Source organism: Chelonia mydas, chromosome 3 (genome assembly GCF_015237465.2).
Source record: "Chelonia mydas isolate rCheMyd1 chromosome 3, rCheMyd1.pri.v2, whole genome shotgun sequence".
Taxonomy (NCBI): Eukaryota; Metazoa; Chordata; order Testudines; family Cheloniidae; genus Chelonia; species Chelonia mydas.
This window is the reverse complement of record NC_057851.1, coordinates 2,427,861-2,452,734: the sequence shown is the minus strand read 5'-3', so window position 1 is coordinate 2,452,734 and position 24,874 is coordinate 2,427,861. Positions and strand designations below refer to the sequence as shown.

The 24,874-nt window shown below is 43.7% G+C and overlaps 1 protein-coding gene and 1 long non-coding RNA gene across 41 annotated transcripts in view; one reads left to right on the top strand and one right to left on the bottom strand.

Moving 5' to 3' along the window:
- Window positions 1-856, bottom strand: part of LOC119565724 — a 28,174-nt gene extending 27,318 nt beyond the window's left edge. The window contains exon 1 of the long non-coding RNA XR_005224529.1: window positions 642-856. This is a non-coding gene — a long non-coding RNA (uncharacterized LOC119565724). The remainder of the gene's footprint in view (window positions 1-641) is intronic.
- The window catches only part of DTNB (dystrobrevin beta), a 361,644-nt gene continuing 337,587 nt past the window's right edge, over window positions 818-24,874 (top strand). For 9 of the 40 annotated variants that reach the window (XR_005224528.2, XR_005224527.2, XR_005224524.2 and 6 more), the window contains exons 1-2: window positions 967-1,256; window positions 21,389-21,456. Coding sequence is in view for 30 of the 40 variants with exons in the window: in XM_043542004.1 (XP_043397939.1) it covers window positions 21,390-21,456 (67 nt within the window). In the remaining 10 variants the exon portion in view is untranslated. Of the gene's footprint in view, window positions 1,261-3,039; window positions 3,117-8,747; window positions 11,258-16,459; window positions 16,479-21,388; window positions 21,457-23,091; window positions 23,163-24,874 lie in introns of those variants that run through there. The other 31 variants (XM_037893692.2, XM_037893683.2, XM_037893707.2 and 28 more) reach the window with 18 other exon arrangements.

Below are 24,874 nucleotides of genomic sequence, written 5' to 3'. Positions count from 1 at the left end.
GCCAGCCCCCTTACCCCTGTTCCCATCCCCCCCCCCCAACTTAGAGCTGAGGCCAGCAGCTGGGAGCCCAGGCATGCAGGTCTGGCAGCGTGGGGGTGCCCTACACCCCTAGTTCCCACAACTATGCTGACCCAAGCCCTGACCAGAGTACTGCAAACCCTAAAGTGCTCAAAAATCATGGGACTGGCTTAATCATAAGATTTTTTACAAAATGATATACATCGGAGTTAATTTATCTGCTGGATTCTGGGCCTTTCGGGTGAACTTGGGGCACATGTTTAAGCTTTTCTCAGCACTCAGGAGACGAAGAAACAAGACAGAAAGCTGAGCTTTCCCCCTGAAGCCAGGAGCTGGCGCTGAGAGAAAAACACCATGATGAGCCATGCCATAAACCACAAAGTTGGCGCCAGGGACCGGCCGGCTGGGAAATGCCAGGGCAGCGCTGGGTCGCGGGCGCTAGGCAGGAAGCCGTGTCACTCCCCATCACGGGCCTCAGGCCCAGGAGGGGAGGCACCACAGGTTTCGCCGTTTCAGGACTCTGTCGGGTCCCGGTGACCTGGGCGCTATGGTCTCCCTGCACGGACTCGGACAGAGAATGCGGGAGCGAAATTCCCCTCACAGCCGCCGCCGCCACCACAGACCAGCTTCCAATCCCACAGCAACGACCCCTGCGCCCGCGCGCTGAGCGGCGAGCGTGAGGAGACGCGAGCGCTCCGGGCTGCCGACGGCGAGCGGACCGTTAGAGGGGGACCGCGAGCGCGCGAGGAGACGTGCTCGCTGATTGGCTGCGGAAGCACGAGGGCCGGAGACACAACGGCGAGGCGCGAGCGCGCGCGAGCCGTACAGAGTCGGTTGCCGATTGGCTGGAGCGCTCGCTCCCCCAAGGGAGAAAACAAAACAAAACAAAACAAAACAAAAAAACCAAAACAGCTCCCGCGAGTTGGCCTGACAAGGTAGCAGGGGAGGGGCCAGCGGGGTCGGCTAGCGCGGTCAGAGCGCGAGGCGGCAGGCAGCGGCGACGTCGGGCTGGTTTGAGTGAGCGCGCGCGTCCCTGCCGAGGCCTTCTCGGATTGGCCGGCCTGGGCCCCGGCGAGGCCGCCGGGGCGGGTCCGTTGGAGCGGAGGCGTTCGGGGAGCGGGCGGTCTTGCGGCGTAGGTAGCGGAGCCGGAGTCAGGTGGCTTCCGGAGGCCCGGCCGCCGCCTTCTCCTTCCGGGATAGCGGCCCTGGGGACCCTCTGGTCGCAGCCCCCCGGAAAAGTGAGTGCTCTGGGGACGGAACCCGGGGCGGGCGGGCGGAGCTGGGGCTGAGGGGAAGCGGGGCGGCTGCTGTGGGAGGCGGACGGAGCCTGGGCTAGCTGGGCCCGTCGCCCCACCTGAGGTATCCGGTAGGGTCGAGGCGGCGGAGCTGGTCCCGCTCTTCCAGCTCCGTGCGGGGAGAGCCAGCCGGGCTTTGCCGGCCCGCGGGGGAGCCTGGAGTGGCTGGGGCCAGGAGCTGCCGCCCGCTCCCCGCCCGACTCTGGGGCCTGCAGGTGCCGAGGCTGCTCATCGGTCGCCGCACAGAGACTGATCGCGGCCAGACCCCGGTGTGGACCCCGCCGCTCTTCTGGCGAGAGGGAAAGCTCCTGCCCTGCGCGCTCCGCCTGGCTCCCGGCCCTGTGCTCCAGGGCGGCGCCTGGCCCGGGCCCCCGGGGGCAGCCAGGGTGGCTGCGTACTGGGGCCCGGACGCCTTGTTGCGAGGAAGATCTGTCCTAATGCTGTGCATGGGCCTGGGGACAGAAGGGGGGCGGATGTTTCGTTCATGCTGTCGGGAGCGCCCCCCACCCCCATGCGTTAGGGGGAGAGGCTGCTGTTGTATATAGATCTGTGTCCACCATGTACCTCTCTCACAATCCTCATTGATTTTCTAGTAGGGAGTGTATTTGGCTCCTCTCTGGAGCTGTCCTGGCTCACTAGAGGTTTCTGCTGTTTCTCTTCCACTCTGAACCTGACCAGTATTGACCATAAGGTAGTGAAATTGCTGCAGACTTCAGTTCCTGGCTTGAAAGCTTCTCTCTCTCAGCTACAGAAGTTGGTCCAATAAAAGATATTGCTTCACCCATCTGGTCTCCCTGGATCCTGTCAGACATGCTCAGGGCAGAAATATTTATATTCTTAGTGATAGTCAAAGACTGACCTTCAAAGGGGGAAAAGTTCTTTTTTTTTGTTTTTCCTGTGAAAGAAACAAGTCTTTTCTTTCATGTTTTTCCCAATGTAAGTAGGTTGCTAGTGGGATTGACATTGGATTGTGAGGGGAAGTGACTGTTATGAAGATGGCTTTTAAATTGTGTATGAAGATTCCACCCCTTCCATCTCAGAGATCTCCACATCCTCAAGTGAAAACTAGATTTGACATTTCCTGAGACTCCTAAAGTGAAAACTGTTACACCTGATAGGTCACGCACAGTTCGAGTCTAGGCTGAGGCCCACGAACAAAGTCCACAACTGCAGAGTTTCCAGAGACACTAAGTTTATTACGCTCAAGCGTGGTGCCCCCCTGCTAGTCAGGAGGGGACCCTGAATGCAGATTATACAGAGATTATATACCTTTTAGCAAAGCGTGTTGCCCTTGTGCATCGGAAGCCTTAGCCAATAGACAAACCCTTCCCTTATTTACCACCTATCCCTGCTAGGTACATTCCCCGTGCTAAACCATTACTTCAACTACACAACATGGTCCTAAAGCAATGCACCAGTAGTCTTTCTTATCAGGATGGGAGGCTCATATCAAGGCCAGGAGGCAGGGAGTTAGGAACAGACAAAGAATAGAAACCGGGAGTCGAGACAGGCTGGAAACAAGGGGGAGGGTTTTCACAGGAATGCAGTATCTAAGGAACACTCGTCCTGGTGCATGATGTGCTTGCTTTTAGACAATGGTGGGCCCCAAACCAAAATGGAGTCACATATGCTAACTTTTCCTTAACAAAAGCAAATAGGAAAAAATATTCAGGCCATATTTATGCAACATAAAGAAACAAAGGGAAAACTTTTTTTTCTTTTTTAGGTAGCCTTTAAAGATTCAAAAAGGAATTAAGGATAGAAAAGTGAAAGTTGCCTCTAGAGAGAGTTTGTGTAATCCAGGTCAGCTTGATAGTTCTAAATATTGTGTGTTATTGAACACAGGACTTGTGCTTGAACAGATATATAACATTATTTAAACAGCTTCTTGTAATTTACATTTGATCTGTTCTTCATGACAAATGTACAATACAAAGTGCATCTAAGTAAGAGATCAAGTCATGTGAAAAATAGTCCGGGATGCAATTCTGTGTAAAAGTACAAACGTGCCTGAGGTCATGTCACCCAATTTAAGCCTGATGAATATTTATAGGGAGACCTCAAAGGAAAACCTTGATGGTATGGAAAATGTTTTTGATTTAGTTGGTGGTATTCTGCTCTCTAGAACCCTCCCGACTGAGTACTAGGTTGGGTGACATTATATTGCTGGAATTTCTGGTTTTATAATGTGTGAAACTGAATCCATGGCTGACTCTGATGTACTGTTACCTTCTGTGGACCAGCCACTAGAGGAGGATCCTTAATACACTGAAACTGTTTGTTTATTATATAAGCATGAACAGCCCCATTTTGTTGACCGCATAGATGAGTACTTAGATTTAACAGATTTTTTTGTGAGGGACAGTGTGGTTCAGTGATTAAGACTAGCGTCTGCTACAGTAAAAATCTGAATGCTGTTTTCAGCTTGTGTAATCTCTTGGAAAGGAAAGTTTACAAGGTTCTTTACTCACTAATAAAGTTTGTGAAGGATGCAGAATTATTAACTTCTTAAAAAGAAAAGGAGGACTTGTGGCACCTTAGAGACTAACAAATTTATTTGAGCAGAAGCTTTCGTGAACTACAGCTCACTTCATTGGATGCATTCAGTTTTTCTTTTTGCGAATCCAGACTAACATGGTTGCTACTCTGAAACCTAACTTCTTAAAATAGAAAAAGTGAGTCCAGAACTAGTGTTCCCCTGGTTTCCATCCTACTACACTTTTCTCTAGGCCAAATGGTACTTTGATGAAGGAAAAGCAGCTGCTGTTGCTATGTTGTCTGTATTAGTTCTGTGTGGCATGCTGAAGTGATTCGCTGGGGTGGTGCATGCACAGTACTAACTGAATGTTTGGCGTTTTTGGCAGCAAGCCAGGAACAAACTAATGAGCAAAATACAACCAGGAAGTGGCAAATTTGACAGCTCATAACCTGCCCAAAACAAACAGATTTTCAAGAAGCCAGTATTAGGTGCCTCCCTGACCCTAGGCCTGGTCTCCTACAAATTTCAAGTTACTGCTGAAAACCATAACAGCACTAGACCTCTTCTAAAACAAAACAACCCTCCCCCCCCTTTTTTTTTAATGTCAGAAAGTTTTAGACAGCCTAAATATAGGAGTCATTACCCCCTCCCTGAAACATATTGCCAAACAAAATATTTAGTTTAAAAGAGTTAAGGTTGAAAGTGTTCCTACTGAGTTTAGCACCAACTTCGAAACATTAGTCTGAAAGTGAACACCTAAGGGATCTATCTAGTTCTGCTACCATGTAATCTTTCATTGGTCAGTATTGCTCCACCAGACTTAAAGCAGCCATCCTTACCTATATTCCCAAACAGTAAAAAATGCATGTAGAGGTTAAAATAGTAGTAAATAATAGATCCATTTTGTATTAAAAGGTTACCAACATAAAAGTTTCCTGTCTTTTAAAAAGGGAAGAAAGAGGACCCAAGGAATTACAGACCAGTCAGCTTAACTTCAGTTCCTGGAAAGATACTGGAACATAGTATTAAACAGTCACTTTATAAGCACCCAGAGGGTAATAGTGTTAAGTAATAGCCCACGTGTATTTGTCAAGAACAAATCATGACAACCTAACTTAATTTTCTTCCTTGACAGGGTTACTGGCCTAATGGATAGAGGGAAGCAGTATATGTAATATATCTTGATTTTTAGTAAGTTTTTTGACACAGTCCCATGTGATATTCTCATGAGCAAACTAGGAAAATGTGGTCTGGATGAAATTACTTTAAGGTGGGTGCACAACTGGTTGAAAGACCATACTCAAGGAATAGTTATTAATGATTCTGTATCAAACTTGGAGGATATGTCTGGTGGGGTCCCCCCAGGATCAGTCCTTGGTCCAGTACTATTCAGTGTTTTTGTTAATGACTTGGATAATGGAGTAGAGAGTGTGCTTATATAATTTGTGGATGACACCAAACTGGTAGGGGTTGCTAGCATTTTGGAGGATAGGATAAGAGTTCAAAATGACCTTGATAATTTGGAGAATTGGTCTGAAATCAACAAGATGAAATTCAATAAAGACAAGTGCAAAGTACTACATTTAGGAAGGAAAAATCAGATGCACAACTATAAAATGCTAGATGGTGGTACTGCTGAAAAGGATCTAGGGGTTACAGTGGATCACCAATTGAATGACTCTACAATGTGAAAAAGGTTAATATAATTTTGGAGTGTATTAACAAAAGCATTGTATGTAAGACACTAAAGTTAATTGTCCTGCTGTACTCGGTGCTAGTTGGGCCTCAGCTGGAGTACAGTGTCCAGTTCTAGGTGTCACGTCTTAGGAAAGATGTGGATAAATTGGAGACAGTCCAAAAGGGAACAAAAAAAATAATAAAAGGCTTAGAACACCTGACCTATGAAGAAGGATTTAAAAAGTTGGGCATGTTCAATCTTGAGAAAAGAAGACTGCGGGGATACCTACTAATAGTCTTCAACTATGTTAAGGGCTGTTGCAAAGAGCATGATGATCAATTGCTCTCCATGTCCAGTGAAAGTAGGACAAGAAATAATGGCCTTAATCAGCAGCAAGGGAAGTTTAGGTTAATACTAGGCAAAACTTTCAATCTGTAAGAAAGGTTAAGTACTGGAATACGTTACCAAGGGATGTTGTGGAATCCCCATCATTTGAGGCTTTTAAGACCAGGTTAGACAAATACTGATCGGTACTGGTACAGGTATACTTGGTCTTACCTCGATATGAGGAAATGGACTAGATGAACTCTTGAAGTCCCTTCCAGACTTACATTTCTATGATATAATATTATTTTATGTCACTAATTTCTGACAATATTGGTCACTACAAAAAAACTGCCTGTTAATTGTTACACAGTCTAACTAAAATGCGAACATGCAATCTTTGCATAAGCCTGCAACACCTTATAATCACCTCATCTCATAACTCCAAATAGAGCCGTCATTTCAATTGTATTAGTAAAACTACTATTGTAATACTCAGAACATCATTTTGAGAATTTGTATAATTTTGATATAATTTAATCTGTCCTAGCACTCTTTTGAAATCTTTACTCGTTTATATATTGCTTACATAAAACAAGTACAAACTCAGAAGCATATTTTCATTAGTGAACAAAACAAGGGGCAAGATGTTACGAAAACATGGCTTGGTTTTAGTGTCAGTAATATAGTATACAGTCTTTCAGGTTATGTAGGAGGATAGACCACAAATTATACATTTGGAGTTGTGGATGTACTGTGATATGTACGTCTTAAAAAATTACTTTCTCTGGAGTCCTCCAGTAGAGAAGAGCAAATTATACCTGAAATGTGTGTTGGGTATGGAGAAGGCCACATAATTCAGGTGTGCCCAACATACAATTCTGTTGTCTCCATTATGTCACTGTAGTCTAATGTGCCACATAGGAAATCAGGCCTTGACTATAGCTGTTAGTAAGAGTTCATACCTCCCTCCTTCCCATTGGTATAAAAAAAGCAGTATAGTATTCTTTATACTTATTTATTTTGATTTTTTTATTTTACATTGACACCAAATCTTAACGTTTCATTATACTACACATTTTTGTATTGACTGCACCAGAGAAGATATTTTTGTTGTGGGTGAGGGGCAGAAACTGATGGTTTTCCTTTGAGCGGGCTCTGCATATTCCCACTTCAGGGGGTGCACCAGCTGCATGCAGCTCAGACAGTGGAACCTAGCTAGCCATGTTTGTTGGAGGGCTCACAGACCCCTCCCTGTTTCTGAACTTTCTAGGGATAAGACTGTAAAAGGGGCACAATTCTCTGGCTGTCTCAAGCACTCCAACGTATGTTGGGGTTCTCATTGTGAGAAGCTCCCAGCTGAAGGACATTGGAATTCCCTGCAGAAAAGGTTGCATGTAACTTTTCTGGAATGAAGAGCAATCTGATGAGGCACAAATGCTTTCAATGGCCATCTCCATCACAAAGTAGTTCAGGTGGTCACAGACAACACCACTACAATGTTTTACTTAAACAAGCAAGGAGGTACATGTTCTTCTGAACTATGCATGGGCAATGATGTTGCAGGAATGGTGCATCCTTCACAAGAGATATCCATTAACAATACACTTGGATGGGAAGAACAACAGTCTGGTAGGAACAACTAAGCAGAGCTCCAGTGGACCAGCCATGAGAAGTCACTGAAGACATTAATGATACAGGAAAGGTTCACATGCTGGATTCAACTATAAATATTTAACAGTATTGCATGATGTGTATGTGTACGCTATATTCTACACTTCGATTTGTTGTTCAAAAAACGTATGGGCACACAGTTTGAACTATTAAGAAGACTGTTCCCTTATTACTTATCTAGTAAAACAATCTTTTTTGTGCCAATTGCTTCAAACAGACAAAACATTGAGGTTTGACTGCAGGGTGACTTACTTGTTTCATAAGGGTAAGGAGGTCCTGTGTTTTCATCCTAAATTTGTCTCTAAAGTGGTGTTGAATTTCCATCTGAACTAACCTCTAAACTTGACTGTTTCCTCAAAGTGACTGACAGAGTTGTCTCATCAAAGAATTTTTTTTAAAGCATTAAGCATACTAGTGTCCATAGTTACTGAGGGAAATGACCTGGGAATCAGAATGGTTGAAGATGAAAGGGATAAAGAGACGCCAGTAAGAAGTGGGGAGGGTAAGGGAATATAGTGTCAGGTTGTGGGCTGGAGGTAGTGAATGAGATATTCATAGACTTCAAGGTCAGAAGGGATCATCATGATCATCTAGTCTGACCTCCTGCACATTGCAAGCCACAGAACCTTACCCACCCCCTTCTGTAGTAGACCCCTAACCTCTGGCTGAACTGCTGAAGTCATAGAATTATAGAATATCAGGGTTGGAAGAGACCTCAGGATGTCATTTAGTCCAACCCCCTGCTCAAAGCAGGACCAATCCCCAAGTCCTCAAATCATGGTTGAAAGACTTCAAATTACAGAGAATCCATCGTTTACACTAGTTTAAACCTGATATTGAGGGAGATAAGGAAAGGAAGGGGAGAAAAGAGAAGTGAGTGAATCTTTTTGTGGATCTTGTTCAATTTCTCATTGTAGGTGAGTAGACTAGGCAGAATTTTAAGGGTGACAAAGAAACATCTATGATTGTACATGTGGGATTTTAATAAGGGAGAGGTGTTTAATTTATTAAAAAAAAAATAGTAATGGCATCAGTGTGGTTCTTGATTTTTCTCCAGGCTGCAGGCGTGGAAGAAAAGTATGGAAGGTGTGACTTAAATGCTTGAAAAGTTTTGTACTTAGGAGCCCAAGGACTAAGTATGCTCACTGAGGTGAAAAAATATTTACACCATCATGCCCCCTCCTTGCAATTTGAAGGGGAAAAGTACTTAAAACTTAGGCCGTTACCTACAGCTGATGAGCTCCAAGAAGAGCGAAACCTTGTAAAATAGGTCCTGTAGTATTGGCCTAAGGAGGTTAGGTGTAAGTTGCTTACTTTCATTCTTGTGCTTTTATAAAGCCAGGAACCAAAGTACCACAGAAACTATCTGGAATGAGCAGTGACTGAAGTTGAAACCAATTAGGGGCTTTTCTAACCAAGTAGGGGCAGCTTTGGAAAATAAGGTACACACACACAGTGGGGTTGGGGAGGAGATAAATTAAAAGATAAAAGTAGGGGGAGAGACATGGTACAAAAGAATCAAATAGAAAAAAAGGAGGGAAGGGAGGAAAAGTGGGAGAAGAAAAACAAAGGATTTTAAGATCAGATTTAAGACCCTTTAAATAGTAAAAATTACTATATAAAAGTTATTTCCATTTTTCCCTCTGTGAAATTCATAAACTGTATTTCCCGTGGAGTCTGGCAAAGTGATAATTCAGGAAGCAATCAAGTTGCTTTCATATTCTTTCAGGGCTTTGATGTGGGAATGCATGCCTATAGATCAGTAAAATATTACTCCTGGGGGAATTCTGTGCCAAAAAATTAAAAATTCTGTGCACAATATATTAAAATTCTGCATATTTATAATTACGCCAGTTTCAATTATTTTGGTAATTTATTTCAAAATACCTGGCAGCAAGTATGTCTGTAACAATGCAGACAACAGAAAAGATACAGGAAATGATTTTTGATAAGATAAGATAAATAAACAAGATTCCTTACTAGGGATATTAATAAAGAACTTTCAGTAATAATTCATTTAAACTACAATACAGAAACGTGTTTCCTGACAAGCAGTGCAAAGGCTCGGGGGAGTCAGGGGTAACAGAGGAGCTAAGGGAAAGGGGAAGTAATTGCTGGGAAGGAGCATGAGAGTGAACCTGGAGGGTTGCTGGGTGCAGGTGAGAGAAGTATGGAACAACTTTTTTTTTTTTTTTTTTTTTTTTTTTTGCGGGGATTGTGAGGGAGCTGGGGAGCCTCCCCCATGCAGAACCTGGCTGATCTCTGTCCTCTCCCATTCAGTCAGGCACATCTGCCCCATCCCCATATGTTCCTGCACCAAAATTCAGTCACCATCCTCTCCCCATGTGTCCCTGTATGCCTCTCCCTGTGTGTCCTTGCACCCCTACTCCCATTCAGCCCCTGGCTCAATGCTGTCACCCACTGACTCCTGTGCCCCTAGCTCAGTCTGTACCCCTCCCCAATAGCAGTTCTGAACTGCAGTCTGTGACCCCTCCCAGCACCCCTATATGCCCTGTTCTGTCCATCCTCCCCCCCCCCCCCCCACCCCAATCCCAGGTCTCCTCACCTGGCCCGGTGGGCAGGGCGCAGTGAGGAAAGCAGCCTCTCCCCCCTCCCTCTCCATGTTTGGCTGCTCCAGCCCGGAGCTGCCTGTCCCATCTTCTGGTGTCACAGCAACCCTAGTGGATGAAAGGCATAATTGCAGCACCTACTGAGCAGAATGTATTTTCTACAGGGGAAAAAAATATCTGCAGGGGGCATGAATTCTGCGTATGCACAGTGGTGCAGAATTCCCCCAGGGGTAAAATATGTAATGCCAGTTTTTAAGATTCACTGTAGACATGTTCTTATCATTTTGAAGAGAGAGACTGAAAAATGCTGAATTAAAAAAATGCTTCAGAGTTTCGTAATTTGTAAATCCAAATTGTAGGTAAAATTAATAAATACACTTTAGTGCTACAAGTGAGAGGCCATTCTTCAAAAGACATCTAGGTATGTGGATTTTTTTTCATAGGTATGTTCTCTTGCATATACCTCTTCAAACTTTCTAAATCGGTTGGTTTAAGCAATAGGCATCTTGAACCAACACCTGCCATGAGAGGTAGGCACCCTCTTGTTGCTTGAATTCAGAGTTTTTCAGGCTACAGCTAGTAATAAGCTTCTCTGGGTTGCTGTTAGGGCTGCCTAGTGTCTCAGTTGACACCACTTCAACTTTTTTCATTGTATAGTGTGTGTCCTTAGGCTGGAGCTCTCACCCCAGTGAAGATAAGTTGTGCAGCAGTACCAACAGCTCCTGGTTTGGACACGCTAAGTTTTGGACACACCTTGAAGTGTTTGTTCCTGCCTGGAGCGTCAGGGCTTTTCTGGCGCTTGGTGAAACTTGCGTTGCCCATTGCATTAGGATTCTGGTTTTCATAGCTCCCACTGCACTGAGACACCTGCACAATTGACTTTTGTGACTGTTCTATTTTTGTCTTTTCTTTCAGGTACCAGGGTCAGTAGGTGTGAACAAAGAGGGTAGATCAAATGACTACAGCAGTTTTCATAGTACTTATGGAAAGTATCCACATGAGACAACCTCTGTGGATCCTGAGATATTAGTAATTTCAACTGATACACAGGTGCCTGTATCACATCTGAATGATGAGGTGATCTGTGAGCTGATCTGGACTGAACTGATGGCAGTCCAGGTACAAACTGGTTTAGGGATGAACTTCAAATTCCTTCACTCCGAATTATAGATTCATGCACCTGAAGATGAAATGTCCATGCAGGGGGACTTCTCCCAAGGTACTTAGTGTCTACAGGAATAAAAAATCTGCATATGAATTATCAGGACAACCCTTATCTTCAGAGACTACTAACATTCAAGGATGCAGTATCCCTAAAGTTGGTCTGATCCAGATGGTTGGGTCACTGTGTCCTGTGTCAACCATTTGGGAGAGACAGGATCATACCATTTTTATCAGAAAGCCCTGAGATATGGGAGAGGATAATATCTCAAGATGTTCCTAGCAGCCACTTAATTGGCATGAATGCAACACAGTAAACAGGCTAAGCTGATTGGTTGTCAATCCACTCAAGTTGTTCTTGAATCAGGGGTAGTGGACATGAACTTTTCAATATTGATTCACCCCGAGAGAGAAGCTTTGAGCTAACTACTGGCGTTTTGCACTAAGCTATGGGAAGAAACTACTGGTGAGTGAAAAGAAAAGGAGTGCTTGTGGCACCTTAGAGACTAACCAATTTATTTGAGCATGAGCTTTTGTGAGCTACAGCTCACTTCATCGGATGCATTCAGTTAGCTCACGAAAGCTTATGCTCAAATAAATTGGTTAGTCTCTAAAGGTGCCACAAGTACTCCTTTTCTTTTTGCGAATACAGACTAACACGGCTGTTACTCTGAAACTTGTCATTATACTGGTGAGTGATTTCTTCCCTTAACTACAGGGGAGGGAAGCTCCCACTATATCTTTCTTCTGTTACATCTGATTGCTAAGTTCCTGACCAAAGAATAACCTCAGAATGACACTTTTTTGCTGTTCCTAATAGCTCTATTTTACAAGGAAAATGATTATTAATGGGATGGCAGTGTTTGGTTCACTCAAGCTGTGAGTCTTTGTCATGTGATCATAAAGAACTGGGGTGCCACTCTACATTTCAGTACAATCTGATCTAGTTGGCATGATGTCTGAGGAGGTAGCCATTGAGATGCCTGGTTCAGAGCAGATGCCTCAAGATCTCAAGTTCAGGAACCTCTAAAGGGCATATACATTTAATTAAAAAGGAATATAAAGTGGTTTTAATTAAGCTGATAAAGGGTTTTATTGAGCACTTCAGAAGCTATAAACTCCACTCTTGAATTCTTTCCCCCATCGTATAGTAGCTCCATCTAGGTTATATTTCCCTAGTTCGGGGTGGGCAAACTATGGCCTGCGGGCCAGATCCAGACCCTCAGGGCTTTGGATCCAGCCCACAGGGTTGCCACACCTGTGGCGCCGTGGGCCCTGCACCGCTCCAGGAAGCGGCCGGCACCAAGTCCCTATGGCCCCTGGGGCGGGGGGGTGGGTGGGGCAGAGGGCAGCACGCTGAGCCCTCTGCCCCCCCGCACAGGGGCCGCAATGGATGTGGTGCCAGCCACTTTCTAGATCGGTGCAGGGCCAGGGCAGGCAGGCAGGGAGCCTGTCCTGGGCCCCGTGTGTGCTGCTGCCACCCCAGATGTGGCCCTCGGGCCAAAAAGTTTGCCCACCCCTGCCCTAGTTTGTTTATGAGAAGAACATGTGAGACAGTATCAAAAGCCTTACTAAAGTCAAGATATACCACATCTACCACTCCCCCCCCCCCCCCCCCCCCCCAGCCCCATCCACAGGATTTATGATCTTGGCAAAGAAAGCAACTAGGTTGGCTTGATACAATTTGTTCTTCGAATCCTAGAATATCAGGGTTGGAAGGGACCTCAGGAGGTCATCTAGTCCAGCCCCCTGCTCAAAGGAGGACCTAATCCCCACTAAATCATCCCAGCCAGGGCTTTGTCAAGCCTGACCTTGAAAACCTCTAAGGAAGGAGATTCCACCACCTCCCTAGGTAACACATTTCAGTGCTTCACCACCCTCCTAGTGAAAAAGTTTTTCCCAATATCCAACCTAAACCTCCCCCACTGCAACTTGAGACCATTACTCCTTGTTCTATCATCTGGTACCACTAAGAACAGTCTAGATTCATCCTATTTGGAATCCCGTTTCAGGTAGTTGAAAGCAGCTATCAAATCCCCCTTCGTTCTTCTCTTCTGCAGAGTAAACAATCCCAGTTCCCTCAGCCTCTCTTCATAAGTCATGTGTTCCAGCCCCCTAATCATTTTTGTTGCCCTCCGCTGGACTCTCTCCAATTTTTCCACAACCTTTTTGTAGTGTGGGGCCCAAAACTGGACACAGTACTCCAGCTGAGGCTTCACCAATGCCGAATAGAGGGGAATGATCACGTCCCTTGATCTGCTGGCAATGCCCCTGCTTATACAGCCCAAAATGCAGGTAGCCTTCTTGATGCTTAATCCTTGTAGTTGCTCTTTTAAAATCTAGCAATGGCCTGAGTTCCCAGATGTATTTTTTCTTTTTTTAATTAATAAAATTTACCTTTTTTAAGAACAGAATTGAGTTATTGTGTCTTAAGAGGTTTGTGCACATTGTTCAATTAGCTGGTGGCAACAGCTGATTTCCTTTTTTTTTTTTTCTTTGCTCTTCCCTGGAGGGGGCGTGATAGGGCTTGAGGGTACCCCACAGGAAGGAATTTCCAAGTGCGCCTTCCTGGGCTCCCAAATGGGTTCTGCATATGGGTGGTGGCAGCATCTACCAATCTTAGGTCAGAGAAAACGGTAACCTTGGGAGTTTAGTACAAGCCTGGAGTGGCAAGTATTAATTTTTAGACTCCTTGCGGGCCCCCACCTTCTGCACTTGAAGTGCCAGAGTGGGGAATCAATTGGCAAAATATAATTTTCAATAATCCAAAAACATTCAGCCTGAGGCAGACAACTTGCATGGAAAATTTCAACCCAAACATCTAAAATTTGGCTAAGTTATAATCCTTTGAATACAGGATCTTTACAGTGGGAAGTGTAGAGTAATCTTAACTGTTTGGTACTACTAGTTCTGCTTTTATATTATTTATATTACCATAGTGCTGAGGTGCCCTGGTCACGGATCAGGAAAACGTGCTAGGTGCTGTACAGAGAGAGCAAAATGACAGGCGCTGTCCCAAGTAGCATCAGCCGAAGTATAAGATGAGGTAACAGATGAATACAGTTGGACTACCAGGAAACTTTGATATCTGGATAGATACTGGGGAAAATTATTAAACAATCCACTAGTAAACACTTTGCAGATAATAGGGTTATATAAATAATAGTCCACATGGATTTGTTAAGAACAAATCATGCCAAGCCAACCTAATTTCCTTCTTTGACAGGGTTACCAGCCTAGAGTATAGGAGTAGAGCAGTAGATGTGATATACCTTGATTTTTGGTAAGGCTTTTGACACAGTTCCACATGGCATTCTGATAAGCAAAAGAGGAAAATGTGGTTTAGTGGAAACTACTATCAGGTACGTAGTAACTGGTTGAAAGACCATACTCAGAGTAGTTTTCAGTTGTTTGCTGTCAGACTGGAGGGCTGTATCTAATGGGGTCCACAGGGGTCTGTTCTCGGCCAGATACTAGTCAATATTTTTGTTAATGACTTGGATAATGGAGTGGGGTATATGCTTAAAAAATACGCAGATGACACCAAGAGGAAGAGTCGTGCAAGCACTTTGCAGCACAGGATCAGGATTCAAAATGACTGACAAATTGGAGAATTGGTCTTGTGATAAATGAAGGAGCGGGGGTAGCTCCCTTTTATGGATACCCGGCCAACTAGTACTTCTAAAATCCCTCGTAGTAGCTGTTCTCTAATTACCCTACCTATAAAGGGTTAAAAAGTCTCACTGCTATACATTGGTAAAAGGAAGTGAGTGGAGGCACCTGGCCAAAAGAGCCAAAGGAAAGGCTAGAACTTTTTAAAATTGAAACAAGATTTCCCTTTTGTCTGTCTGTTCTCCTGGGGAGAGGCAGACAGGGCAGCAGCTATGCTGTAAGAAGCTTGGACCAGGTATGAAAAAATCATCAGTATCATACCTAGAAACTACTCATTTGAAAGAAACCGCAGCTATGTAAGTAGATAAAGAAATGTTTAGGAAGATGCGATTAGGTTTATCCCTTTTATTTCGTTGTGGCTTGTGGATTCCTCAGTGCTAACCCCAGGTGCTTGTAATCTTTAAGCTGGATCTCAAGAAAGCTATTCTTTGTGCTTAATCCTTGTAGTTACTCTTTAAAATCTAGCAGTAGCCTGAGTTCCCTGTTTTTTTTTCTTTTTTTATTAATAAAATTTACCTTTTTGAAGAACAGAATTGGATTTTTATGTCTTAAGAGGTTTGTGCACATGTTTAATTAGCTGGTGGCAACAGCTGGTTTACTTTTTTTTTCTTTCTTTCTCAGCTATTCCCCGGAGGTGGGGGCGGGTGTGTGTGTGACAGGGCTTGAGGGTACCCCACAGGAAGGAATTCCCAAGTGTGCCTTTCTGGGCTCTCAAAGGGGTTCTGCACTTGCGTGGTGGCAGCATCTACCAATCCAAGGTCAGAGAAAAGCTGTAACCTTGGGAGTTTAATACAAGCCTGAAGTGGCCAGTATTAATTTTTAGAATCCTTGCTGGCACCCACCTTCTGCACTCAAAGTGCTAGAGTGGGGAATCAGCCTTGACATGGTGTCAGAGTGGTGGGATCATTTTGAACCATAGGCACAGATCTCAGGATTTTAAAAGGACACATTTTTCCTTTTGGCAGCCTGCAAAGCCAGGGAGGTTTTTTTTCTTTTCTTTGCTGCCTGAAGGGTAACAGGCCTGGAAAGGGTTCAGCCTGCAAAGCCAGGGAGTCCAACAAGCAGTTTATTTTTTCCCCCCTAGCTTCATGGCAACGAAATAGCTAGGCTAGAGTAGGGCAGCCCTGTGCATGAAGTTGCAGTCGGGCACCGAAACCCTAGAGCAACCAGTCTTCCCAAAGCGGCACGCCCCAGAGAAGGCAGACCCAGATCAAGCCCAGACATCCAGCTCCATGACAGAAATGAAGGGAGGGGATGGGGGACTGGAGATTTCCCTGGAGAGAATGGTCAGCGCTCAGTACTCCTGAGGTCCCTTCCAACCCTGATATTCTATGATCCCCAACCCGAGATCCAGGTGCCAAGATGAAGGGATGCCCTTAACCCAGACTGAGTTCTAACTGCGGAAGACAGGAATTTCTTCCTACAGATAAAGCGCTTGGAGGAGGAAGCGGAGGTGAAGCGCTTGGAGGCGGAGGAGAGGAGAGAGGTGAAGCGCTTGGAGGCAGAAATGGAGGCAAAGTGCTTTGAAGCGGAGACAGAGCTGAAGCGCTTAGAGCTGGAAAGGGCGAAGCTGGGTCAGCCAGGTAGCCCTAACAGTCCTCCTCCAGGTACCGCTCCCCATTCCAAGAAATTCCTCACATACAAGGTAGGCGATGATACATTGGCCTTAGAAAATTTTGAAAGGGCCTCCCTTGGGTACAACACCCCTCCAGACCAGTATATGGTGGAGCTGAGGCCACAGCTCAGTGGACCCTTAGCAGAGGTGGTAGCTTAATTGCCTAAAGAACACATGAATGAATATGAAATTTTTAAACAAAAGGCCAGAAGTAGGATGGGGCTAACAGCCGAGCATGCCCGTCAGTGGTTGAGAGCCCTAAAGTGGAAACCAGATGTGGCATTTTCCCGACACGTCTACCACATTGTAAAAATTGGGATGCCTGGAAATCAGGAGCACATGTTAAGTCTTTGAAGATCTGTCTCTCCTAATACAAATGGAGCAGTTCTTAGAGGGTGTTCCTGAGGAAATAGAAAGGTACATTCTAGATGGGAAGCCAAAATGGTAATGGAGGGGAGGGAGATCTGAGCCAAATGGGTGGAGGTGGCGGAGAAGAAGAAAGCTAGTAGCAGTTAGTGTGGATACCGGAAGAGGCAACCTGAGATGATACCCCACCATCAGAGTCAGCCCAAGGCCCCACCTCATGAGGAGGAGCCCTCCACACAGCCAGGGAGACCCCAGATGCCCTCTCGTCCCACCACCCTACTCTCTAACCACCCACCTCGCCCCAGCCCACAGTCAGCTGGGCGATGCTTTAAATGTAATGAGCTGGGGCATGTGAAGGCCAACTGCCCCAAGAGCACCAGCCGACTGCAACTCATCACCCCGGGATCCCACTGAGAGCCTTCAGGCCCAGATGCCTCGCAAATACCCCAGAGCGAAGGGAAACTGTAAGTGTGGGTGGGAGGAAGATTACTGCGTGGAGAGACACTGGAGCACAGGTCTCAGCTATCCACCAATCCCTGGTGGACCCCAAATTCATCAACCCAGAGGCCCAAGTGACGGTGAACCCTTTAAGTCCAACTCTTTTAACTTGCCTACAGCCAAGTTTCCTTTCCAGTACAAGGGCTGGTCAGGAATATGGACTTTTGCAGTCTGATGATCATCCCATTCCCATGCTGTTGGGAGAAGACTTAGCCAACCATGTGAGGCTAACAAAAAGGGTGGGGATGGTCACCCGCAGCCAGGCTAAACAGGCCTCCACACCTAACTCCGTTCCTGAACCTCCTCCAAGGACCCAGTCTGAGTCCCCTGATACCACAGGCCCGGGGACCAAGCCAGAGGTGGTGGAACCAGACCCCCGACCAGAGTCTATGGCAGCGGTTGTATATCGCAGGGTCAGAACCAGCCCAAGGATCGGAACTGGCGGAGCAGTCAGCACCAGAGCCCGTGCTTGCAACCCTACCGGAGTCAGGGGAGCCAGCACCAAAGGGCGCCACAGAGCCTGCACCACCAGCAGCAGCAGCAAAACGTGCAAGAAGCTCAAACGGAGCCTGAAATACAACCTAGTTCAATAAACTGGAGAGCCCCCACTCTGTTGATGGACTTCTGCCTGCATTTCTTTTTACTGCTGCAGCTCATTCCTTTGCTGATGTTGTGTTTTTATCAGAGGGTGTTTTTGGCTTTAAGTTGAAAGAATGTTAAGTGTATCTAGTCCCCCCATCTCTTGCAAAATTCCCCTGTTAGCTGCTTCTGTTTGCTAGTTTCTCTGGTCGCTCCAATTTGATGAAATTTAGTAAAGCCAAGTACAAAGTACTACACTTGAGGGAAAAATTAAATGCACAGCCACAAAATGGGGAATAACTGGCTAGGCAGTACTCCTGAAAAAGATCTGGAGATTATAGTGGATCACAAATTGAGTGAGGGTCAATAATGTGATGCAGTTGTGCAAAAAGGATAATATTCTGGCATGTATTAAAAGAAGTGTCGTATATAAGACAGGAGAGATAATTTTCCTGCTCTCGGCACAGATTAGGTCTCTGTTGGAGTGTTGTGTCCAATTCACACTTTTAGGAAAGATGTGGAGAGTGTTCAGAGAAGAACAACGACAAGCATGCAGTATGCTGCTGCTGTTTCTGAAAGACTATTGAATTTGTCATCAGAAAACTGGACAATTTACATGCACAGTTTAATGGTTCTGAGTTAAAAGATTTCTTAAATATGTATGTAAATGTGGAAATAAAATAAATATGGGCAATGTACTGTGTGTGTGTGGTTTGTATTATCAATGGGTAATTTAAATTGGTTTGGGATCCTTCAAGATGAAATATCATATAATTAAAGATCCTTTCCAGAAAATAAATATTAACAGGTAGTGGAAGAAGCTGCCAAGAGAAGCTGTAGAAAGTCTATCACTGAATGTATTTAGTGTCAAGACTATATACTTACTCATTTTTTATTATGCCTTATAGGCATAATTAAATCAGTCCTGCCATATTGCATGAGAGTGAACTAGATCTCTAACTTCAGAACTTCCTTTCAAACAGAATGATTCTAATATGGAGTAATTTAATCTGCTACTTTCGCTTAATAATAATAAAGCCCTAAAACATCTTCAGTACATTTCTATTTAAGTAGTTGATGAATATTGTGTTAACATTTGCCTGTGTGAACTCTTTGGTTTTAGATCAACGTCAAGCTGTGTCACTTACATTTCCTCTTCTTTAGGGTTGATTCAAATCTGAAATCAATCACTAAGGAGAATATAATAGTGTAATCATGGTCAGTAAGAGATGTTAAATGGAATTCATAGATTTTAAATCCAGAAGGGACCATTGTGATCATCTAGTCTGACCAACTGTATAGAACAGGCCATAGAACTTCCCAAAAATAATTCCTAAAGCATATCTTTTAGAAAACATCCAATCTTGATTTCAATCATACACCAAGCTGGAAAAGATTTTTTTTTTAATTTTATTTTTTTAATTTTTTTTTAAATTTAAATATTGATGTAAATTGGTGCTTTCTTGCTTTTGAGAAATCTGAATTAGGAGAAGCAAAATCTCTATGTATATTTTCAATAATAATACTTGATACAATGTATCTTTAGGAGTTTTCCAATTAAGATCAGTTTTGCCATTCTGAATAGGCTAATAATTTTAATATGGCACCCAAAAGTGTGAAAGGCACTTCAAAAACATAAGATAATAACTCTCTGTTCAAAAGAATACTAGATTAAAATTATGTATTTTCTAAGGCTATCGATTAATCGCAGTTAACTCATGCAATTAATTCAAAAAAATTAATCATGATTAATCGCAGTTTTAATTGGACTCTTAAACAATAGAATACCAATTAAAATGTATTAAATATTTTGGATGTATTTCTACATTTTCTGTGTTGTAATTGAAATCAAAGTGTATATTATTTTTGATTATAAATATTTGCACTGTAAAATAATAAATAGTATTTTTCAATTCACCTCATACAAGTACCATAGTGCAATCTTTGTTGTGAAAGTGCAACTTAAAAGTGTAAGCGTTTTTTTGTTATATAACTGCACTCAAAAACAAAACAATGTAAAACTTCAGAGCCTACAAGTCCACTCAGTCCTACTTCTTGTTCAGCCGATCGCTGAGACAAACAAGTTCGTTTACATTTACAGGAGTTAATGCTGCCCTCTTCTTATTTACAGTGTCACCAGAAAGTGAGAATAGGCATTTGTATGATACTTTTGTAGTCAGCATTGCAAGGTATTTACGTGCCAGATATGCTAAACATTCGTATGCCCCTTTGTGCTTTGGCCATCATTCCCGAGTACATACTTCCATGCTGATGACGCTTGTTAAAAAAATAATATGTTAATTAAATTTGTGACTGAACTCCTTGGCAGAGAATTGTATGTCCCCTGCTCTATTTTCCCTGCATTCTGCCATATATTTCATGTTACAACAGTCTCAGATGATCACATGTTGTTCATTTTAAGAACACTTCACTGCAGACTTGAAAAATCACAATGTGAGATTTCTAAAGATAGCTACAGCACTCGACCCAAGGTTTAAGAATCTGAAGTCCCTTCCGAAAATCTGAGAGGGACGAGGTGTGGAGCATGCTTTCAGAAGTCTTAAAAGAGCAACACTCGGATATGGAAACTACAGAACCTGAACCACCAAAAAAGAAAATCAACCTTCTGCTGGTGGCATCTGACTCAGATAATGAAAATGAACATGCGTCAGTCCGCTCTGCTTTGGATTGTTATTGAGCAGAACCCATCATGAGCAGGGATGCATGTCCCCTGGAATTGTGGTTGAAGTATGAAGGGACATATGAATCTTTAGTGCGTTTGGCACATAAATATCTTGCGACGCCAGCTACAACAGTGCCATCAGAACGCCTGTCCTCACTTTCAGGTGACATTCTAAACAAGAAGTGGGCAGCATTATCTCCTGTAAATGTAAACAAACTTGTTTGTCTGAGTGATTGGCTGAACAGAAAGTAGGACTGAGTAGACTTGTAGGCTCTAAAATTTTACTTTGTTTTGTTTTTGAGTGCAGTTAAGTAACAAAAAAATCTACATATGTAAGTTGCACTTTCATGATAGAGAGTGCACTACAGTACTTGTATTAGGTGAATTGAAAAATACTGTTTCGTTTATCATTTTTACAGTACAAATACTTGTAATCAAAAATAAATATAAATTGAGCATTGTACACTCTGTATTCTGTGTTGTAATTGAAATCAATAGATTTGAAAATGTAGAAAAATCCAAAATATTTAAATAAATGATATTCTATTGTTTAACAGTGCAATTAATCCTGATTAATTTTTGTAATCGCTTGACAGTAGTATTTTCTTTTTTGCTGATTTTGCCTGTAACTTTCACCTGTTTGACTAGATTTGACAAGAACAGGTCGAAATCAAAATCTTTCACTGGATGAAGAAAATAAACTTTGTTTGCAGTATGTTGGTTTTGTGCTAGGAGAATTGGTAGCATAAACACTGTTTCTACTTTTTTGTCTGTAGAATGATTGAGGAGAGCGGGAAGAGGAGAAGGACAATGGCAGAGAAGAGACAGCTATTCATGGATATGAGTAAGTCACAGTGTTGCAGATAAATCATCATCATTAATGTATTTGAGGTAGGGTGGCTTGTTGCTGGAGGGCATGGGGCTGGCCAGCCCTGATTACTATGTTGGATAAGGTAATTCCCTATAAAGGGCAGAAGGTGGCTGCAGTGAGGAGGGAAGATTAGGCAAATGCAGGAAGTAAGAGAGGCTTCTGCAGGGAAGACCCTGATTATGCAGGGGGTTTGGAAGCTGCCAGGCTGTGGCTACCAGAAGGATGTCAGACTGGGACAGAGGAAGAGTTCCATGTGTAGCAGAAGAACCAGGGCTAGGTATAAACTCTTACGGTTATGGATTTTATTTTGTGGACTGTGAGGATTGCTTGAACCACTTCTGTTATTAAACCAGCCCTGTGTGGGGATGCTGTTAGCCACATGAAATGCTGCCTGGAGTTCTTAAGGGGCCTGCAAGAGTGGGGTTAACAGAGGTGGGGTACCTACAAAACATGTGGCCACAAGGATGTACTCAGTAAATAGTAACTCCACTACAGTGCTACAGCGTTTTTAAAGAAACTACAACAATGTAACCATTTTTTACTCCAAAGAGAGTGGATATATGGAACACTCTACATTTATAGTTTCAGTACTTGCAACCTTAGTGTTATCAGTTTCTAAGAGAAACACTCAAGTCAGGAAACTCAGCCAGAGTTAAAGTTCTTATGCATCCCTAGTTCTTCCTCCTTTTTACATATGTATATGGTATTCTTTAATTTACACGATCACACACTTTTTTCTTTGAGAGCTTGCTCATGTCCATTTCATATTAGGTGTGTGCTCGCCACATGCACCGGTGCCGGAAGTTTTTCCCTCAACGGTATCTGTAGGGGACCGGCTCTGGCACCCCCTGGAGCGGTGCACACATGCCACGGTATAAGGGGTGTCACCGGTTCCCCCCACCTTCAGTTCCTTCTTTCTGCCAGTGACTGTGCTGGAACATCTGCTGCTTCGGCTAGCGTTGTCTCGTTCTCTGTTCGTACAAACTCTGTAGAACTTGTAGTATAGTTGTAGATAGTTGTTGTTACAGCTAGTTACCCTTAGTAGTAGTTCTTGAAGTTCTCGTAGTCCCGAATGGGACTCAGCTGGGGGACAGGGCATACCCTGGTCCCCAGGCTTTAAGCCCTGCAATCACTGCAAACGGCCTGTGCCCATCAGTGATCCACGTATCAGCTGCCTAAGGTGCTTAGGCGAGTGGAACATAAGCGACAAGTGTTGTATCTGCAAGTCCTTCAAACTAGGATGAAGAAGAAGAAGCACGATATCCATCTTAAAGTAAAACTATTTCCCCATGTTTATTTCACCCCCCTCCCCGCCCCGTTCCTCACACGTTCTTGTCAACTGCTGGAAATGGCCCACCTTGATTATCACTACAAAAGGTTCCCCCCACCCCCGCACTCTTCTGCTGGTAATAGCTCACCTTACCTGATCACTCTTGTTACAGTCTATAGGGTAACACGCATTGTTTAATGTTCTCTGTGTATATAAAATCTCCCCACTGTATTTTCTACTACATGCATCTGATGAAGTGAGCTGCAGCTCATGAAAGCTTATGCTCAAATTTGTTAGTCTCTAAGGTGCCACAATTACTCCTTTTCTCTATGTTGTAGTATCCCAACATGAGGGGATTTGATTTGGAGGGAAGCATTATTGAAAGTAGCAAAATCATATGGTGTTCCAGGTAAGATAATTGGAATTATAAAAGCTTGTAAAAAGACTCTTGCAGTGCTGTCAGAATTGGTGGGAAGTTAAACAATTGTTTCAAGTCAAAGTTTGGTATAAGACAAAGTGGCATGGAATAGCCATCACTTTTCATCCTGTTCTTAAACTGGACATTAATACGTTAGGCAAGTTGGATGGCATAACATTGGATGATCTATATTTAAGATTCTTAGTGTATATAGATGACACATAACTGACAGATGTGTTTAAATTTATGATGATACTCTTTGCTACCTTGGAAAATTCCTGTAGTCAACTTGGACTTACAATAAATGCCAAGAAGACAAAATAGTTGCATCTTGGAAAAGGAATAATAGATGAGGTTTTGAAGTGTAGCCTCTGTGAAGTCACAGAACAAGTAGAATCTTGTGTACTTAAGAAGCTTGATAAGTGCTGATGGAGATGAGGTTAAAAGGAGATGTGCCTTAGCTGCAAGTGCTACACAAAAGTTAATGAAATTATGGACTGATAAAAACATTAAATTTGGTACTAAGGTGAAAATTTATCAAACCAGTGTGTTAACTATTATTCTGTGATCTGGAAGCAGCTGTATTAAGGGAAACAGACATCAGAAGGCTGGACACAGTGGAGATAAGCTCTTCAAAAAAATGAAGAGTATGATCGTGGGGTCACTGCAGAAGACAAACATGATAGGATGCCAAAGAAAACAATGTAAGCACAACCAAGGTCAGTTTGACCTGGAGGCCGTCCACTGACTAGATGGTAGGACACTGAATGCAGGGATGTGACCAGGCTGGATTTAATGGAGGAACAAGCCATTGACAGGAATGAATGGCAATGTTGTACTGCACCTCATGTCTGCAAAGACATTCTGGGTTGAGAGAAATGTAAAATAGTTTGCCAGTATATCGAAGTCCCTAGGGGATTTCTTGGAATTACTGATTTTTATCCCTTTTTGGATTATTAAAAATCTCTGCTTGTGAGAGAGAAGTTTTTGTTCAGGGAGTGGACTTGGTGGGATGGTGGCCTGTGGTGTGAATGTAATTCTAATGGCTCTTTGAAGATGTCAGTATGGATCTCATTATAGGGGTGTGTGTCCTTCAGGAATGTCCATGGGGGTTGTGCATGTGCCCTTTGCCGCCTTGAGATTCTGTACAAGGGCGTAAAGGGCTGAAGGTTCCCACAGTTCCCTCTTACTGCCTGTGGCAGCAAGGGAGAACCTGGTGAGTCTGACCCACTAGCTCTTAGCTATGGCTAAATCTTCTGACAAATCCTCTAAATATCTTCAGAACTCTTCTGATTACATTGATTGTTCAACCACTTTGACTTTGACCCATCTGGACAGAGTACTAATAGATGACACCTCCCCCCCCCTCCCTTGGACAAGGCTCCTTAAAGTGGTGGACTGAACCTTCAGGCTTTGGGCCCTGTGCATGCTATGATAGACTAATATCCTTAAAAATAGATACAATGGGTGCCTCTTATGTCCAGGAGAATAGCACTTACTGAGCAGATGCTCAATGTGCCTGAAATTCTCCACTATGATGCTGGAGTTGCAAGATGTGAGGCTGAAATGCCACCTTCTGGAACAAATCATGAATATCTCATCATCCTTGGATCCTAAGGATGAGCTCCAAGATCCTGTTAGTGGCCAAGTCAGCTTAATCCAAACCCCATATAGCAGACAAGCAACACCGAAGACCAGCTGAG